We start from the raw sequence: 21,422 nt of genomic DNA, 5'->3' as shown, positions 1-21,422 counted from the left end.
CGTCTGTGCTTACGTTAGACCTTGTAAATACAGAGGTTAAGCTAAAGGAAAGCTAAAGGTAATAGGAATTTATGTGGGGCTCATTCTTAAATTATTACCAAAAAAATGACCAGCCTGCAATAGATTTAGTGCCGCCCGTGCCAGTAGATTTGACATTTTAAGTACTTTTCATAGCCCAGTGCTTTATCCTGACTTCACTCATTTTCCACTGGTGGACGAATGGAAAGATCTGGTGGGTCCTATGTGGCCGCCAGTTGTTGTTCTCTGCTGTACTTGGTACTTGGGCTCCCATGTACATTAAAATGTCATAAGGTGCACAAGTAAACAAAGAGGTAAAAGGTAGCCGTGCAAGTATGCTAAGTACACCAGCAACCTAGACAACTGATTCCAAAATAGAATGCTCTTTAAAAGTAAAAGACAGACACTAGAGAATATTGCCAATCTCTTGAAAATATGTGCATGGACTTGAAAGCGCATTCTTCAGCCTTTTATTTATAGCTTAGCATCTCAACTAGTGGCACTCTGTGTCATTAATCATAAATACAGCATTAACTAGAGCAGGGGTCACCAAACTTTTTGACTTGTGAGACTACATTGGTTTAAAAGAGTATGGCTGGGACTGTACATACACATGTATGTGTAGCAGCTAAATAATTCTCATCACTTATCACCACGGACCGTAATTTGGGGACCCCTAGATTAGAGTGTTGCAGTAGAACACAAATATGCTATGTATTTTTCACTGAAATGCAAATAAAAATGTTCTGATATTGTGCCTTAGCCTGGAGGTTTGGTTTAAGCATGTGTCAGGAGTCCAGCTAGTCATCACCCAAGTCAAGTCAGTTGTTATGCAGCTTCACTTGCCTCCAGGGTGAAATTCTGGTGTCTACATACATTCTGATACTGCAATAAGAGTTGTTCTGTAAGGCGCTGATGCAGGTCGGAACACAAGGTGGATTTAGTAAGTGAACAACTCAAAAGTATTCCCGCAGGGCTTCCACTCCCACACCTATCCAGTGAACAAATGATTCACTTTCACCAGTTTTGCCTGGGTATCCATGGCCTTGGGACACGCATGAGAAAAAAAATGCTTCAGTGTTACTAAGATGTTCTCTTAGTGGGATTGTTTTTTTTCTTGCCATTTCGCAACTTCAGGAATGTATCTTTGCGATGAACACTTCCCAGGTAGATTTTGTAATCCACCCCGGCCGGGCATTATCATGAAAACCGTTCATTGGTTACTTATTGGAATGAGCGATGTGGCCTAAAATCTATATCACAATATATATTGCAGCCACCTGCGATAATGGTATATGTAAGGTCTGGGCGATTAATTTGAGTTTGATCACGGTGATCAGCTGTTGGCATATTTCCTCGATCAAACATGGCAGGAATGTCTGTTAGAAGTTACAGCAGTAGTAAACAGTAGGGAAGCAACGATGCTTGGTAAAATCCTGCACGGAACAACCCACCTTTATTGACCGTGATCCTTTGTGTATTTGTTTGTGTGTTTTTGTGTCCATGTATGTGAGCGTCCATCCCGTTCCACCGTCGCGAAAGTCAGTCTCGTCACGATATAATTAATGTTCAATCAGGGTTGTGTCTCAGCCCCTTACACAGCTGGAAGTGTAGCCCAGAAGAAAAAACATAATTAAATATGACTAACACAAACATAGAAGTTGAAACACAACATTTAAAAAGGAGCAGTGACTTTAGTTTCATTATCTGTTGCAGCTCGCCAGTTTTCCTGCCCTAAATGCAGACTTGCAGGCACTCACAAAGCGTCAATGTCACTTTATTGGTACCGACTGGGACAATCAAAAACCCACTAATTTAATCAGAAAAGGCATTTTTATATTTAAATATTTTTAATCAGACTTTTTGTTTGTATTTGCTAATATTCCACTCCTCTGTAATAACATGTACTAAAAAAACTCTGCAGACAGACAATCTGTTCTTTTTTTGTGTGTGTTTGTGGATAGAAAAACATGTTGTACCTGAAATAATCATTAAACTTGTTTTTTTGTGTTGGTACACATTAATTTACAGTACCTCAAATTCAAACTGCACTATAATGTGTCTTCATTCAATATAAGATACGTAATTTTGAGTTTTAAAAACTCTACAATCTGGGTCACCACTTGTTGTTTGCCAAAACACTAGTGAGAAGCTCTGATGTATACGAGTAATTAAAGAATATAAATAATTTACCATTTGAAAATGTTTAGTAAATGTTAACTTGAAATAAATGTCTGATAGTATTCACTACACCACTGATACTTTGTTTACTGCAGAATGTTTGATGAAAAGCAAAATAAACCAAATAACTTTGAGAGAATGGGTTACCTGTACTGTTGCACCTCTAGTAAACACAATTATATATATGAACAAAATGACTGTTGTTAATTGTTAGCATATTTTCCCCTCAATCAAACTTGGTGGAAATGTCTATTACAACATACTGCAGTAGTAAACAGTAAGGATGCGGTACTTGGTACAATCCTGCACGGGACAATCCGCTTTAGTAAAAATAAAAATAAAATCGTGATATTAATCGAGATCGGATGATGTGAAAAAAGTAATCGTGATCTCTTTTTTTGCCATACGAATCAGCCCTATATCACAATATATTTTTTGGTATACAAATGATCATAGAGCCATTTTAAAACGTGTCACAAAAGCTAGTATGCGGAATTTCCAGTTGTATTAGTTTATCAAAATTTTTACTAATATACTTGTTACTTTACTGTTAATAGTTGGTTACTTTCTGTTGTAACATGATTTTATCTACACTTCTGTAAAAATGTAATAAACTCTTCTTCTTCTGTTGTTTGATACTTTACATTAGTTTTGGCCGATACTACAAATTTGGGTATGTGGGCTGTATTTGCCATACTAATGCTGATATTGAAACTTAAAATTTTAAACAATTATAATCAGACAAAACACAGGATGGCAGTGTAACATTATCAATTAAATATTAAAATTATTTCCAACGGTTGGCTCTGATTTAAATCATTGTTTTAGCCCTTAAAATCCTCCTGTGTCCAATGACTTATTTGCTGAGTTTGTAAAGAATAACAAATACAAAAAAATTTTATTGGGACAATAACAAAATATTGATCTAACTATGACTGAAATATCGATTGTGTAAGGATTTTATACTGTTGATGTTGTACCGATACGCCCACATTTGTCTACACTCAAGAGCTCTAGCTTGTGGATAGCTTATCCTCCTACGGTGTGTAGTCTAGCATGTTTAGCTATTCCTCGTCCTCCAGGGATGATACTTGCAAGAGATCAGGGTTTTATGCGGCCAATTTCGATACGGTTTGTCCATGAGTAAGATTGTCGGATACCGATCACATGTATTAACTGTAAAACTAAATTTATTCTGTTGACAGTGTAACAATATAAACACACTAATTAAACTAGTTCATTATTCTATTTTATTACATACAATTGTTTGAGCAAAACAAAAAGTAAATAGTACACACAACTAAACAATAGTAAAAAATCACTCTTTTTTTACTCATTTAAATCATTTGGTTTTTGCCCTCAAAGTCCTCCTGTGTTTAAGGAAACATTCCCTTAGTTTTTAAAACATAAACAAAAACAACAAAATTATTGGGGGAAAAAAATCTAATCATTCTTGTATCGATTATATACTCATCCTACCTCTGGTATTGACACCACCAATTAACGGATCGGTCCAACTTTCTCTGCGACAATGTTGACACATCAAAAGTTGATGATACTTGATAATCATACTTAAAAAACTAGAAAATGCATTTTATTTGCCTTAGTGGAAGTGACTATTATTAGCTCAGAGGAGTGGATCCACACTGTAAATGGAGGCACATAATTAGCTGCTGGCCACTTGTCAGCCGGGGACCAAAAATAAATAGTGTCACTCAGACAAGTTTAGTGTTTGTGATCGGCATTCAAAGACATAAATCGGCAATGGCTAATGGCGGCCGAGCAATCTGCACATCCCTACTTGTAAGAAACGTAGTTTATTTACTGGCATGGAAGCGAGGGTTGTTGACTAATGGTGCGTTCCATTTGTACTGGGTAGTCGGAAATGTTTAACTGGACCTTAACCTCCATACGGTCAGTTATCAGATCAATGAATTCGTCAGTATAAAAGTGAGTTAGGAGACTCCGACTGGTGTGCTTGCTGGCATATTTCACCCCAAAATGCAGCCTGAAAGAACTTTAAATAAAACTGTTATCAAGTTTTCTGCAAATAAATGACATGCATTCAAGTAAAATGTTTGAAAACGTTTCTGGATGACATTTTGACAATAAAATTGCATTTGTGTACAAATATTAGGGTCTTTCTTTATAGCAAATTTTAATTATGCAAGCAAGTAAACACCTGTGTATAATCAAGATTAATCCAAATTCTAAAATGTGATTAGTCTCACAATAATAATAATAATAATAATAATAATCTGATAATAAAGTATTTATTTTTACCATTGTAACAGGATACCTATAAGACATGACAAAAATAAACACACATGCTAATTAGCTAGCGTACACTGTAGATGTTCCAGCAGGGTTATACTCAGTCTTCACTTTGTTGCTATGGGTCTACTCTCTCTGGCTAACCACCATTGTTGTTGTTTGTTAGCATTTATCATCCGTCATTAACTTCTCCACTTAATATAGCCAAGTCATCAGATTTTGGAGGTGAGCCGCATTGCCATTGTGAGGAGGAGGTGCTGCCATTGGGGGGAGGCCTGTCACTCCTCGCTGTGGGGAGTCCAATTGCTCGCTCATTGCATTTGGCCCAGCATTGCGGACGGTAGCTAACTTTTGCTCAGTGATTCATTGAGGGCATTAGTTTGACTAATTATTCTGCGCATTTAATTTATCATTAAAGATGGTGTTCTTTCATATCCTACCTCACTGTTGTTCACTTAAACCTGTTTGTCAAAGTCAAAGTCAAAGTCTCATTAACTAAATGTTTGGTTATTTTGAATTAACGTTGTTTTTCTTGATGTACTGTTCCAACAGGAGAAGATCCATAAGTTGTACGAAAGGAAGCTCCATGGAGATTTTGACACCAACAACCACATTCAGAAAAAGAAAGAATTTAGAAACCCAAGGTATGCCAATTGGAAACACAAATAAACTATTTTGGGCAGAGATCATTTCTGTTTTGCATGTGTATAGGTGCCAGAGGTAGTAACCCGGCACATTCACTCTGACTTTTACTTGTCAGAGGAGTTTTATTGCAACATACTTTTTACTTTTACTTGGGTATTTTTGTGACAAAGAAACGCTACTTTTACTCCTTTACTTTGAGTTTCATTCAGTTATTTATAATCTATTAAGGCTCGCAAAGACGTAGCCATATGTCAGCGCGTCTTTTCCTGGCAGGCACTGTCACATGACTCTGTTTCACCAATTTATTGTAAGCATTAAGGACGTTTGATTCCATTTCACCAATCAAACGGAGCCTGGCAGTCACACGACTCTGTTTGACCAATCCAACTTAAACACAAGTGATTCTTCGCTCAATCCCGCCAATCAATTGCGGCCTGACATTTTACCGGGCGAATATCAAGCCGGTGTTGAGGGAGAATGTTTACGTACGCCAAACAAGAACAAAGTACAGATATAGGAGCTGAAATAGCTCAATATTTTAAAATATATGGTAAAATAGAAACCTAAGTGTCAGAATGTTCCCAAATAAGACACTTTAACTATGTGACATGATACCAGCACATCAAGGCTGTTGGAGACAACTGGTAAGCAGGCACCTCCTAAAACACTTCACTGAAAAAGCGATATTTGTATGTCTCTGATAATCTGAATAACCACAAGTGTCATTTAAACACATTAAAACATTAACAACACCACCAAATAGCAGTGGAGATTTGTACTTATCTGTTAGATCCGGAGCTTGAAAGTTACTAGTTCTAGCTTATTAGCATGTAGCATTATCTTCTACTGTATTTACATTACCACATAGCTAACAAGCTGAAATGACCACAATCGTCCCGTAGTGTACAAGAGGACGCAAACTACAAATTCACCTGCAGCTGTGAAAATAGAAGAAACTGTATTGTCTGACAAATCAGAAAAAATGTGTACATAGAACCATCCTGACTGTAAACAGTGACAGACAAGGCAGCAAAAATATTCAATGATTACTTTCAAACTAGTAAAGAGAACATTTACAGTATATCATGTGCTGTCATCGGTGTCAGTAAAAATGTTCACATTTCACCCTACAAGAATTCCACTTTGAACTAGAGAAAACATGTTCCAGTAAATTGTATATGATTCTTATGTTTCACACACACATTGACTACGGTAATAGTCCAACAACCATTACAAAATAGCTACTAAATAAATCAGAAGTTACTCAATTCTTGTAGTTTTTTCACGCATTACTTACTCTTGCTCAAGTAATTATTTTGATGACTACTTTTACTTTTTACTTTTTACTTTTATGTTTGGGTACTCTCCCCACCTCTGATTAAGGCATAAGACATTCAAGAATATTTACTCTGACTTTCTCAGCCAACTTCTTCTTTTCTTTTTCCCCCCACAAGTATTTACGAGAAGCTCATTCAGTTCTGCAGTATAGATGAACTGGGAACCAACTATCCAAACGATATGTTTGATCCACATGGCTGGTCAGAGGACTCCTACTATGAAGCCCTCGGTAAGTTTGTTCTTACACTGCATTAGGTTTTGACCCCTTACTGTTTTCAAGTTACTGCTTTTTAAAGTTGCACACTCAAAGTCACAGATATTTCATTATGCACTGTAATCTTATTAAACATCCCTTTCTGAAGGAATCAATAAAGTACTATCTATCTATCTATCAACGACACATAACACATACTTTACCTGCTAAGGTAACTTGTAACGTAATTACTTTTTTTAAAGTACATTTTCCAAGACCGGTTATGATTACTAAAACAATAATGCATACTTCTGAATCTTGCAGCCAAGGCCCAAAAAGTGGAGATGGACAAGCTTGAAAAAGCCAAGAAGGAGCGGACTAAGGTAAGGTTTAAATGGGAACTGCACTTTTTTGGAATTTTGCCTATCATTCACAATACTTATGTAAGACAAGCACACGCATATTTTTCTTTTTTTATGCATTCCAACTTGTAAATAAACGCTAGTAAAAGTCAGCTAACAATGGAGATAATGGTATTTGATCTATTCGGCATATAAACGCTCTAAACAACCTCCATCAGGCATGGTTTTATATACATGCTTTAAGTATATCTGTAATGTGGTAACAGGCACATTAATAGCATGTAATACTTAAGTATTTTGGCAATTTTTAGCATACACTAAATGATGAACCAAAACCCTGTATTTTTTAGCCTGAATATACGGAGGATAAACTACACGTTTTGTAGCACTATTGCTAAGTGCTAAACAAGAAATACAAACTACGAACATAATAAAATACTCACTTACAGTACAATGTCTGCTCTCACTGGGATGCAGATTGATGGGATGTTAATACCTTCCCGTTTGGATGAAAAATTAATGTAAATCCTCACACAGGTAACAATTTAAAAAAAGAAAAAGAGGTGGGTGCAAACGACCGTCTTTTCTTGTCTTTCTTGCCATCTCCAGGTCTAAGTTGAACGTCAAAGTTGACCAACAATGGCAGTGCTTCCCAAAATGTTTTTCTTACGCCCCCCCGGCTCCTATTAGCTTCATCTATCCACCTCGTACTTGCCGTTTACTACATATAACAATTCATAAAAAAAGAGACATAGGGATTGTAAAGGCAAAAGGTAAAATTCCCCCCCAAAAACAACAGTTCCCCTTTAAATCTGGAAAAATATTAGTTTTTATCATTATTTTATGTGTAACCAACATGCTAAGAAATCACTGTGCTCCTATGCTTGCCAAACTGTCATTCATGTGTAGGTATATTTTTTTTGCTATAGCTTTTTAAGAATTCATTATTGTTCTTTTAGAAAAAATGTGTAAGGAGAGCAATCCTTGACACATACTGCTGTCATCAGGAGCAGCACATCATTCCAGGAGCTGCATATTAGTCAGTAGGAGGACTAGAAAGAACATGTACCTCCCTGAATGAGCCGCTCTGATATTCTTGTCCGAAATGTACTCAGTGGTATGCAGGTTAACATACAGTCCAGTGCATCCGGAAAGTATTGACACCGCTTTACATTTTTCAGTTTGTTATATTAGAGCCATATTCTAAAATGGAATACATTTAGTTTTGTCCTCAAAATTGTACACACAATACCCAATAATGAGAATGTGAAAAATGTTTTTTTTTTGTTGAAATATTTGCAAATGTATTAAATAAAAACTAAGAAATCCAATTTACATAACTCTTCACAGCCTTTGATCAATACTTTGTTGATGCACCTCTGGCAGCAATTACAGCCTCAAGTCTTTTTGAATATGATGCCACTGACTTGTCACACCTATCTTTGGGCAGTGTCGCCCATTCCTCTTTGCAGCAGCTCTCAAGCTCCCTCAGGTTGTACACAGCCATTTACAGATCTCTCAGAGATATTGTGTCAGATTTAAGTCTGGGCACTGGCTGGGCTACTCACAGACATTGACAGAGTTGTCCTGAAGCCATTCCTATACCTTTCCAAATCGTGTCCAACCAACTGAATTGACTCCAATTGAGCTGTTGGAAAGGTTGGAATCAGTTTAAACAGGATACACCTCCACTCACGTTTGAGCTTCATGGCAATGACTGTGAACATTATGTGCATGAGATTTCTTAGTTTTTTTATTTTTAATACATTTAAAAAAGCCCTAAAACCTTTTTTACACTGTCTTTAGTGGTTAGAGAGTCCGCCCTGAGATGGGTAGGTTGTGAGTTCAAACCCCGGCCGAGTCATACCAAAGACTATAAAAATAGGACCCATTACCTCCCTGCTTGGCACTCAGCAATAAGGGTTGGAATTGGGGGTTAAATCACCAAAAATGATTCCCGGGTGCGGCCACCGCTGCTGCCCACTGCTCCCCTCACCTCCCAGGGGGTGATCAAAGGCGATGGGTCAAATGCAGAGAATAATTTCGCCAAACCTAGTGTGTGTGACAATCATTGGTACTTTAACTTTAACTTTATGGGGTACCGTATTCTGTGTAACATTTTAAAGCAGCACTAAGTAACTTTTCAACCTATACAAAATATTTGCATTACTTTTGGGATGATACATTGACTTAAACTAGATAAATGACACCTCTGTCATGGCCTGAGGCGGGTCTGTATTGCTTTCACTGGCACTAAGCTATCTTAAGGAGGGTGGCAGAAACCCTGCCACACAAAAAATACACATTTTGCAGACTTGCTTTGCGGCATACGTCACTACCCCTTTCCCCATTCATTGCAAAAATAGAAATTGACGCAAACTTACTGCTATCATGGCAGTAGCTGCAAAACAACCAAAAAATGAAAGGTTTTGTGTGAGGAGAAAAACAAGGGAGGCTACCCAGATAAAAGGACAGTCAAGGAGCAACATTTGCTGGCTCAAAGACTAGGAGGGATTTCAGACCGATGCTACTTTGGCTCTGTTCCTGCTGGACTAGTACAGGTTTTCCCCTTATTGTAATTGAATGTGGAGCGCCACCACAGCATTTTCATTGACGCCACACCTTAAAAAAAAAAAAGTTTTTTTAACTTGAAAACAAATTAAAGGGGAACATTATCACAATTTCAGAATGGTTAAAACCATTAAAAATCAGTTCCCAGTGGCTTATTATATTTTTCTAAGTTTCTTTCAAAATTTTACCCATCACGCAATATCCCTAAAAAAAGCTTCAAAGTGCCTGATTTTAACCATCGTTATAAACACCCGTCCATTTTCCTGTGACGTCACATAGTGAAGCCAACACAAACAAACATGGCGGAAAGAACAGCAAGCTATAGCGACATTAGCTCGGATTCAGACTCGGATTTCAGCGGCTTAAGCGATTCAACAGATTACGAATGTATTGAAACGGATGGTTGTAGTGTGAAGGCAGGTAGCGAAAACGAAATTGAAGAAGAAACTGAAGCTATTGAGCCATATCGGTTTGAATTGTATGCAAGCGAAACCGACGAAAACGACACGACAGCCAGCGACACGGGAGAAAGCGAGGACGAATTTGGCGATCGCCTTCTAACCAACTATCGGTATGTGTTTGTTTGGCATTAAAGGAAACTAACAACTATGAGCTAGGTTTACAGCATATGAAATACATTTGGCAACAACATGCACTTTGAGAGTGCAGACAGCCCAATTTTCATCAATTAATATATTCTGTAGACATACCCTCATCCGTGCTCTTTCCCTGAAAGCTGATCTGTCCAGTTTTGGAGTTGATGTCAGCAGGCCAGGGAAGCTAGGGTTTTAGCTCGCTCGTCTGCGGGAACAAACTGCCGCCATTGCTTGCCGTGCTACCGAGGTCCTTTGTCCCTGAATTGCTCACACACTCCGGCAGATTCAATGGGGGTCATTGGAAATGCATCTGCTTTGAGTGTCGCAGGATATCCACACATTCTTGCCATCTCTGTCGTAGCATAGCTTTCGTCGGTAAAGTGTGCGGAACAAACGTCCAATTTCTTGCCACTTTCGCATCTTTGGGCCACTGGTGCAACTTGAATCCGTCCCTGTTCGTGTTGTTACACCCTCCGACAACACACCGACGAGGCATGATGTCTCCAAGGTACGGAAAACAGTCGAAAAAACTGAAAATAACAGAGGTGATTTGACTCGGTGTTTGAGAAAATGGCGGATTGCTTCCCGATGTGACGTCACGTTGTGACGTCTTCGCTCCGAGAGCAAATATTAGAAAGACGTTTAATTCGCCAAAATTCACCCACTTAGAGTTCGGAAATCGGTTAAAAAAATATATGGTCTTTTTTCTGCAACATCAAGATATATTGACGCTTACATAGGTCTGGTGATAATGTTCCCCTTTAAAGTAATATATTTTAGCCTCCAGAAGAAATGACACAAAGTCTGACGCTATTTTCAACTTTTATTACCAATCCATGATAACAACACTTTCATGTCCATGCTTTCCTGGACACACAACACTTCCTCATTCTCTGCCAATCACCTTTCAGGCACGTACGGTGTGTTTGCAAACATGGGAAAAACTGATATCAAATCCAAACCACACAAACAAAACATTAACACCAGCTGGTCGTTACAATATGAATTGGTATATATAGCCTATTATTTGCGCACTATTGACAACTGATGTATAAAAAACTCGACCACCGGAAAAAGACTTGGATTTCTGAAAACCACATTGCTGAAACCGGATGTAAACAAAACGCACGCATTTTCTGGAGCGTTGTCAGCATGTCTGCAATGTTGACGTAATTTTTTTACATCGCAGATATACCCCCCGGACAGCCATTTATAAAATGTGCAAATATTAAGAGGACAATGGCGGCTTTTTAAAATAGAAAGTCCAAATAAAGCAGCAACGCGAAGCAAGTTTGATGTCAAGCTCACTGCAGCTCGCCTCTTTTGTAAGGGAAATCGAGGGACAGAAGTAGTCTCTAAACATGAGTATATCTTATAATAACACCAGAAGAAGGTGCTAGATTTGTTGTTTGTTTGTTTGTTGTTAGTTGTTTTGAATAAAAAAGTCATTAAGTCTCTTGACACTGGAAAAACGTCAACACAGTACATTCTACAATGAGCAGCAACAATCAAATATGGAAAAATTATAACAAATATGTTGATACTAATTAATTACAGATTTGTTTTTAATGTATGTATACAATTTTTGAGCCTTTAAAAAAAAAAAGAATCATATCACAGCAAATTATTCGATGACGTCATGGTGATAACACCCATGGCCACGCCCTCACCGCCTAAGGTATCTTTACAGTCTCGGGGACACCCTGTAGTAAGTACCTTTCGATGTTGAAATGAAAATGACAATGTTAATGTTCGCTATAATAAATTGCGTGGTAGCAATAAATAGCCACCAGCTTTATAGTTCGCAGTTCCACTCTGACACGACCAGCCATGCAACAAACTCAAAAGTACTGTATGAAGAAAAAACAATGCGATGACTGCAAACCGCAAATATAAAGTTTGGGTAAAATATATAGGTTTCTACTGTGGAAAGATCAGTCATACTGAATCATAGTGGTATTATTGTGTCAGATTATATGTACGTGACAGTAGTTTCTGAAGATTTACGGCGCTATGCGCGGGTCCTCATGGGAAATGTGGTCTTCCTTCAGGCAAAACACTACCGCTTTGGTCCAGTGGCACTGCAAAAATCAACCAAAACTGTAAATTCTTAAAGGGGAACTGTACTTTGTTTAAAACATTTTGCCTATTGTTCCTAATCATTATGAGAGACAAGAACACACGTCTTTTTTTAAATGATTTTAAAGCTGATAAAAAATGCTTGACGGTAGTTTTACTGAAGATTTACGGTGTTATGCGTGGGTCCTCATGGGAAATGTGGTATTTCTTCAGGCAAAACACTACCGCTTTGATCCAGTGGCACCGCCAAAATCAACCAAAACTGTAAATTCTTAAAGGGGAACTGCACTTTTTAAAAAATGTGGCCTATCGTTCATAATCATTATGAGAGACAAAAACACAAATGTTTTTTTTAGGATTTTAAAGCTGATAAACGCTTGACTGTAGTTTTACTGAAGATTTACGGTGCTATGCGCGGGTCCTCATGGGAAAAGGGGTCTTCCTTCAGGCAAAACACTACCGCTTTGGTCCACTGGCACCACCAAAATCAACCAAAACTGTATATTCTTAAAAGGGAACTGCACTTTTTTTGGAATTTTGCCTAAAGTTAATAATCATTATGAGAGACAAGAACACACGTCTTTTTTTTTTTAGGATTTTAAAGATGATAAAAAACGCTTGGAAGATGTGGCTAATAGGAGTATCGTTGTAGCCTTTAAAGCCCTCTAAAACAACTTCAAAACCTCCAGTAACGTTGTATATACACACTGTAAGTCTATATATAATGTAGTAACAAACAAGTTCATAAACATATTGGGGCTGGGCTTGTCTCTGTGCGATATAGAAAATAACTATATCGTGATATTCGAGTATACATTCTCACGCAGTTGCTTTTAGCTGCGGCCATTACACTGCATGCGTTTCCCACTCTTTCTTGTCTCTTCTTCTCACAGAGACGTAAACCAAGCGCACCTTCTTACACACGCCACGTGTACAACGTCACACGCTCCCGCGGAGCAAAGGTAGTGACATGGTAACGTTAGCTGTGATGCTAACGGTGAGGTGCGAGTGGTAATATGAGAGAGAGAAGGTGCGAATCTGGTAGCAAATGGAGGAAGAATTAATTCCCAAGAAAAACAGCACGGGATCCATCGTCCGGCGGTGGTTTGGCTTCAAGCGGGAATATTCTTCAACATTTATGCGGCAAAAGCGTTGCTACAAAAAGTAGCAGCAGTGCTAATATAGCATAATTTGAAAAGTCACCCGCTAGAGAATGAAGAGTGCTTGAAACTGCATGTCAACATCTCCGTTCGGTGCCACACCAACAAAATGCCGAAGCAACTATTTCCAGATCAACACTGTATGAAAAAAAAAAGAGTCAACAACAGAAGGAGATAACGTCCGCAGGAACCTATTATGCAGCTCATTTTTATTTGACAGTTATTGAAATATCTTGTGTGACATCATGCACAAAAGTGCACTTTATTTGTTTTTAACTATTGTAGTGGCATTCTGTACAAAGTACACTTTAATTTAGTGTTGTTTTGATATGTCATCTTAGTGACATCATGCACAAAAGTGCGCTTATAGCTTGTTTTAAAATGTCTCTGACAATCTTGCACTTTCTGTTTTGGAAATGACATGAATGTCTGTGCCACTGCTTAATAACTGTTTAATAAATAACGTTTTGGTAAATTGACTTAGTTGTGATTTCCCTCTCTGCATGAAAGTTTAAAATGAGCATATATTAATGCAGTATGAACAAGAATGTTTTAATGTAGACACATAGAATCATCATACTGGTGTGATTATATACCCCAGATCCCACCTCACTCCTACCCACTTCTCCAAAGTGGGCTGGCTCAGGGTGGAGGACAGAGTAAAACAACTTGCACTGAGCCTAGTCTATAAAATCCGCTACACCTCCCTGATACCGAAGTACATGTCAAACTACTTCCTTAACGTAAATGACCGCCATAACCACAACACCAGGGGAAGCTCTACTAACCATGTTAAACCCAGATTCCGATCTAACAAAGGTCTTAACTCATTCTCTTTCTATGCCACATCAATGTGGAATGTGCCCCCAACGGGTATAAAAGAAAGGGCATCTCTATCCTCCTTCAAAACCGCAATAAAAGTACACCTCCAGGCAACTTCAACCCTAAACTAGCACCCTCCCTGGATTGTTGTTAATAATCAAATGTAAACAATCAAATGCAGATATTTTTCTTATGCCTTCTGATCTCGCTCTCTCTCTCTCTCTCTATGTCCACTACTTGCTGTACATATCCTACCAAGTCAGACCTACACTGTTCCAATATCCATTTCTCTGTTCTCAATTGTTGATGACTGATGATAACAACCAAACCTAACACCCCCCCCCCCCCCCCCCACACACACACACACACCCCGAATTGTAAATAATGTAAATAATTCAATGTATACACCCTGATGATTATCTTGTGTGATGACTGTATTATGATTATAGTATATATGATAGTATATATCTGTATTATGAATCAATTTAAGTGGACCCCGACTTAAACAAGTTGAAAAACTTATTCGGGTGTTACCATTTAGTGGTCAATTGTACGGAATATGTACTTCACTGTGCAACCTACTAATAAAAGTATCAATCAATCAATCAATATGCATCAAGTGTTAATTCAAGACTAAGGTAAAATATCAAGATATATATCGTGTATCGTGACATGGCCTAAAAATATTGAGATATTAATAAAAGACCATATCGCCCAGCCCTAAAACATATGTAATGTTTTCAATATTTATTCATATTTTGATCATTTTAATCATTTCAGGGACTGATTTCTTCCTCACGTTGATTTCTGTTTCCATAGCAGGGCACGTCGGGTTTCTGCCATAAAATGTTTGTTTTCTACTTTCTACAGTTTGGTTATTATACATGTTACAGATCGTAAATTAAATATTGTTGGCGGTTTTTGAATGCATTTTTAAATTGATTTAGAGGTAGAATTGATTGCTCCCATTAGCTGCATTGCTAGCCACCTAAAACAAGTCAATTTTTAAATGTTAGAAGGCGGGAAAAAAAACTTGTCTTCTTGTCTCTCAAAATGATTGTAAAGAAAAGGCAAAATTCCCCCAAAAATGCAGTTCCATAGTGTGGCTTTAAAGGGGAACTGCACTTTTTTGGAATTTTGTCTATCGTTCACAATCATTATGAAATACATGACGATGAATGTAATTTTTTTTAGCATTCTAAATATTAAATAAATGCGATCAAAAGTTCACTTAGAATGAAGCCTACAGGTGCCGTGCAATTGCGCCTACAAAGGCCTTAAAAAACATGCAAACACCTCCATTAAGGTTTTATATACATGATGTAAGTATATATGGAATGTAGTAACGGGCACATGTATAATATTTAATAATTATGTATTTTGATCATTTTAAGCATTAGCTTCAAAAACGTATCACGTTTGCTTTTTTTTCTTCTTCACTGATTATTACTCACTGCAGACTTTATGAGACTCAACAAACATAATAAAACATCACTTACTGTACATGGTCTGCTGTCATTAGGATGCCGGCTGCTAGGATGTTCATATATTCCCATTTCGATGAAGAATGTCTCATAATCCTCACGAAGAAACGGAGTGGGGGGAAAGGGGGAAACAAGCGTCTTTTCGTGTCGTACTCGCCAGTTTTGGGTCATAAATGGCTGTCAAAGTATACCAACGTGTCGAAATACCTACTCACACTTCTGTCCTGGTGAGATGCATGATTTATGAGCTATAATAAACTTACAAGGAGCAAGGAAGTGAGGAAGCAGCAGACATCTCGATGATGTAAACATACGGACACACGGAAGTGATCACGGCGCCGATATAAATAGTTTTCTGTGTTAGCGCTTATAATAACAATATTACTAATACTTACTTAATATTCAAGTCACAAAATGCAAATGGAGTATTGTTGTCGGTTTTTGAATGGTTATTTATTGGATTTTATGGGCGAAATAGTGGAGCTCCCATTGGCTCCGCTGTAAGCAGACTTTTATTTACGTTTAATATGTACAATACCAAAACAATTTTTATTTCATGATAGTTGTGAACGATAGGCAAAATTCCAAAAAAAGTGCAGTTCCCCTTTAAGGACAAAAAATTGTATTCCATTTTGGAAAAAGGTTGTAACATAACAAAATGTGGAAAAAGTGAATACTTTCCGGGTGCACTGAAGGAATGAAATTAGTAACTTCAATAAATAGTGTTACCAGCAGCACCCAATGGCTACTGAATGATGACAAAGTCGATGTATTTCAAATGTAATAATACTGATGTTGTTTTTGTACAGATTGAGTTTGTCACAGGTACTAAGAAGGGCACCAACGCATCCAGCACAGCAGCTTCCACCACCAACAGCAGCACGACAGCAGCTACAGGTAAACGTGCACACTGAAAAGAGGTTTGCCCCACCATGAACGAAAATCTGTTAATTATGGTCCCACGCATTTAAATTATAACATGTTTAGATACTCACCACTAATGAATGATAATAAAAGATGATTGCTAGAAGATGGATTCAGAGTCATTGTGTAGTCATTGGCGTGGTGGTCAGGCTACTGCGAAAACTGCTCTACCATCTCTTGCAGGGCCACCTCCTTATCCCTCAAAAGCAGCTCACAGTGTTACGTGGTTGTTACAGGCGTTTTTCCAATGCTGCATCTACATAATTTACAGTGCTTATCATTTCTGTTAGGCCTCGACAGATAAGAAATGTTGCTGGACGATATATTGTCCCAGAAATAATTCCCGATAAACGGTAATATTGTCATTATTATTCTATAATCAATTGAAGCAATAATGTAGTCATAATATATAGTAATAATAATAATGCAAGTAACCCTTTCACACACAGTACATTTATTCCTTGTTAGAATTTGTTGTTACCAATTAACTGGAAGTTCAATAACTTTTCTCAATGCACTTAAATAAATATTGAACATCTTGCTGAGTTCGGGTGATTTTTTGTTTTGTTTACCCCTGTCAGCCACCGTAAAGTAAATTAAAAATGCATCCACAACCGCAACATTGGGCTTTGCAATCATCTTTTGTTCTTCCAACTTGTTGTTACTGTGCGATGCTTCTCATCAGCGACAAGCAAGATTCTGTCACTGTTGGAAGCCAGCAGTCCTGCCTCTACTCACAGACACAAATTGTGGTCTCTCTTTAATTCTGCTGTTGAACGAACGCGACAAGGTTCTGAGAGTGATGCACAAAGTAAAACATCTTGCAACCTGTTCAGAAACAAAAGACCAAGAAAGCAAACACACACATTGAACATGGCAATGTATCGAAAATGATCGTGTTAATTTTCGTTTATAATGTGATCACGTGACTTATTATCAGCCCAGGCCTAATTTCAGTACCGATTTACAATCACACGCTAATATTAGTTCACCTCGCTGCACGTTTTAAGACCACACTATAACAATATTAGCTGTCTGAAAATAGTGCTGCTGCAACACAGGGCACTATCATCTTACACCTACAAACCCCGTTTCCATATGAGTTGGGAAATTGTGTTAGATGTAAATATAAACTGAATACAATGATTTGCAAATCATTTTCAACCCACATTCAATTGAATATGCTACAAAGACAACATATTTGATGTTAAAACTGATAAACTTTTTTTTTTTTTTTGTAAATCATTAACTTTACAATTTGATGCCAGCAACACGTGACAAAGAAGTTGGGAAAGGTGGCAATAAATACTGATAAAGTTGAGGAATGTTCATCAAACACTTATTTGGAACATCCCACAGGTGAACAGGCAAATTGGGAACAGGTGGGTGCCATAATTAAGGGGCGGCATGGCGTAGTGGGTAGAGCAACCGTGCCAGAAACCTGAGGGTTGCAGGTTCGCTCCCCGCCTCTTACCATCCAAAAAATCGCTGCCGTTGTGTCCTTGGGCGGGACACTTCACCCTTTGCCCCCGGTGCCACTCACACCAGTGAATTGAATGATGAATGATAGGTGGTGGTCGGAGGGGCCGTTGGCGCAAATTGCAGCCACGCTTCCGTCAGTCTACCCCAGGGCAGCTGTGGCTATGAAAGTAGCTTACCACCACCAGGTGTGAATGAATGATGGGTTCTACATGTAAAGCGACTTTGGGTACTTATAAAAGCGCTATATAAATCCCAGGTATTATTATTATTATTATGATTGGGTATAAAAGTAGATTCCATGAAATGCTCAGTCATTTTCAAACAAAGATGGGGCGAGGGTCACCACTTTGTCAACAAATGCGTGAGCAAATTGTTGAACAGTTTAAGAAAAAACTTTCTCAACCAGCTATTGCAAGGAATTTAAGGATTTCACCATCTACGGTTCGTAATATAATCAAAGGGTTCAGGGAATCTGGAGAAATCACTGCACGTAAGCAGCCAAGCCCGTGACCTTCGATCCCTCAGGCTGTACTGCATCAACAAGCGACATCAGTGTGTAAAGGATATCACCACATGGGCTCAGGAACACTTCAGAAACCCACTGTCAGTAACTACAGTTGGTCGCTACATCTGTAAGTGCAAGTTAAAACTCTCCTATGCAAGGCGAAAACCATTTATCAACAACACCCAGAAACGCCGTCGGCTTCGCTGGGCCTGAGCTCATCTAAGATGGACTGATACAAAGTGGAAAAGTGTTCTGTGGTCTGACGAGTTCACATTTCAAATTGTTTTTGGAAACTGTGGACGTCGTGTCCTCCGGACCAAAGAGGAAAAGAACCATCCGGATTGTTATAGGCGCAAAGTTGAAAAGCCAGCATCTGTGATGGTATGGGGGTGTATTAGTGCCCAAGACATGGGTAACTTACACATCTGTGAAGGCGCCATTAATGCTGAAAGGTACATACAGGTTTTGGAGCAACATATGTTGCCATCCAAGCAACGTTACCATGGACGCCCCTGCTTATTTCAGCAAGACAATGCCAAGCCACCTGTTACATCAACGTGGCTTCATAGTAAAAGAGTGCGGGTACGAGACTGGCCTGCCTGTAGTCCAGACCTGTCTCCCATTGAAAATGTGTGGCGCATTATGTAGCCTAAAATACCACAACGGAGACCCCCGGACTGTTGAACAACTTAAGCTGTACATCAAGCAAGAATGGGAAAGAATTCCACCTGAGAAGCTTAAAAAATGTGTCTCCTCAGTTCCCAAACGTTTACTGATTGTTGTTAAAAGGAAAGGCCATGTAACACAGTGGTGAACATGCCTTTTCCCAACTACTTTGGCACGTGTTGCAGCCATGAAATTCTAAGTTAATTATTATTTGCAAAAAAAAAAAAAAAGTTTATCAGTTTGAACATCAAATATCTTGTCTTTGTAGTGCATTCAATTCAATATGGGTTGAAAAGGATTTGCAAATCATTGTATTCCGTTTATATTTACATCCAACACAATTTCCCAACTCATATGGAAACGGGGTTTGTATGTCAAGTTGTAATATAAACTTTAATGCTTTATTACTATGTATTTTTAACAACCAAGGTGAATGAGATGGGTTTTGAGGGAATAAAACGGTCTATTATCGGTGAAAAAAGTCACCGATGGACAAAATATTTGAATAGCAGAGCTGCGAATGCTGAATTGTAATAGGTGGGCATCCACTGTAATTGATTTAATTGAGTTACTTATTTTATTATGTTAATTTTCCATATAAATGATCCAAGTCAAACGGCATCTCCAAAAATAACAACGGTTTGGACAAATATACATTTTCCCTTTTTTTTTTTTTTTAAATATTTGCACATTTTTATCAAAGTATAATGTGATCATCTTTGAAATAATACTTATAATTGTTTAAAAACAAAACAAGGTAACATCTTTAAAATAGTACATACAAACATTATTTAAAAACATAAAACAGAACAAGGTATTCTGCCAAATTGTATCGTAGATGTCTAAAAAAAAGGTTAAAACAATATTTTTTTAAATAATCCAATTTTCGGTGTCAATTGAATCTGCCACATTCTTTATTGAGCTATAACTGGTTTAACTCCGGTAGGTTTTATAGTGGAGGTATAAGGAGGGGAAAAGGACACTCCAACTGAAATCTGACTTTTCTGTTTGCTTTCATTGGAAGACACTCAGAAGAGGAAGAGCAAGTGGGACTCTGCCATCCCTGCCACCCTGTCCCAGCCTACACTCATCACCACCACGTCAGCCACCCTGCCGGCCGTCGTCTCCGTGACAACCACTGCCAGCGGCACCAAGACCACCGTCATTTCTGCAGTGGGCACCATTGTAAAGAAAGCCAAACAGTGAACCAGCGGTTGCGCAGGTGATGAGATGCAATCCAAACCGGGGGTCCTACGTTTGTCAAACATGTGATAGCATTGCATAAGACGGCAAACATTTCCTCACTACCTTCTATCTCTGGGATTATAAACTTTAATTTATCATCTGAATGGACTAAAGAACTCTACACTGCTATTATTTCGTTCTTCTGCGTTGTCATCATTTGGTTCAAGCAGGCTGGCATCAGTTGTATGGAAATAGATGCAGAAAGGCAGAAATGTAAATGAGGAATGCATGTCTGCTGTCCACAATGCTGGTGCAGAGGGGAATTTCTATTCTCGTCATTGTTATTGACTCATTTTGAGGTAAAAACATTTTTTACACATGTAAATATTATATTGTTGATAAAGTGAATAAATGGATCTGATGTTGCCTTTTCAGTCAAATCCCTGTTGTATTTTGGTAATATAAACACATTGACCATTCTGCTTCTTTTGCTGACGATGATCAAAAGGTGTTCATATGTAGTCGTTTTGTAGATTATTTTCCCTCTCCTCCACTTCTGACTTCCATCTTAATGCTTCAAGAGTTCAGTTAACTGGCCGCACGAGTGTCACCGATTCTTTTGTGAGCAGCAAATAGTCTAACAACGTAACCCTTTGCACAGTAAAATATGAAATGTGGGCGTGAACTGTCAACAAAACAGTAATTTTTATTTTTATTTTCAATCAATACAACGCTAAAGCTGTGTTCTGAAAATATATTGTTGATGTTTACAGAATAGAGCATATAGAAACACTGTAAATTATTTTTTATGACCCACTGGAATGTACATTTAAGTTTAAACCACTATTTCCTAATATATTATTGAATTCCTTCTTGATTATAATTTATGCTGCAATTTCTTTTTTCGCAGCAAGAATCCATCAGCAGCTCTAACATC

The 21,422-nt window shown here is 38.1% G+C and overlaps 1 protein-coding gene across 2 annotated transcripts in view; it reads left to right on the top strand.

The window, feature by feature from the left end:
- sap30bp (SAP30 binding protein) overlaps positions 1-20,925 on the top strand; it is a 59,174-nt gene extending 38,249 nt beyond the window's left edge. For both annotated transcript variants that reach the window (XM_061967201.1, XM_061967199.1), the window contains exons 6-10: positions 5,026-5,117; positions 6,573-6,685; positions 6,974-7,032; positions 16,533-16,620; positions 20,325-20,925. In XM_061967201.1, the coding sequence (XP_061823185.1) occupies positions 5,026-5,117; positions 6,573-6,685; positions 6,974-7,032; positions 16,533-16,620; positions 20,325-20,506 (534 nt within the window). In that variant the 3' untranslated portion in view covers positions 20,507-20,925. The remainder of the gene's footprint in view (positions 1-5,025; positions 5,118-6,572; positions 6,686-6,973; positions 7,033-16,532; positions 16,621-20,324) is intronic.
- The last annotated feature ends 497 nt before the right edge of the window (positions 20,926-21,422 follow it).

Source organism: Nerophis lumbriciformis, linkage group LG11 (assembly GCF_033978685.3).
Source record: "Nerophis lumbriciformis linkage group LG11, RoL_Nlum_v2.1, whole genome shotgun sequence".
Classification (NCBI taxonomy): Eukaryota; Metazoa; Chordata; class Actinopteri; order Syngnathiformes; family Syngnathidae; genus Nerophis; species Nerophis lumbriciformis.
This window is presented reverse-complemented; position numbering and strand designations above follow the sequence as displayed.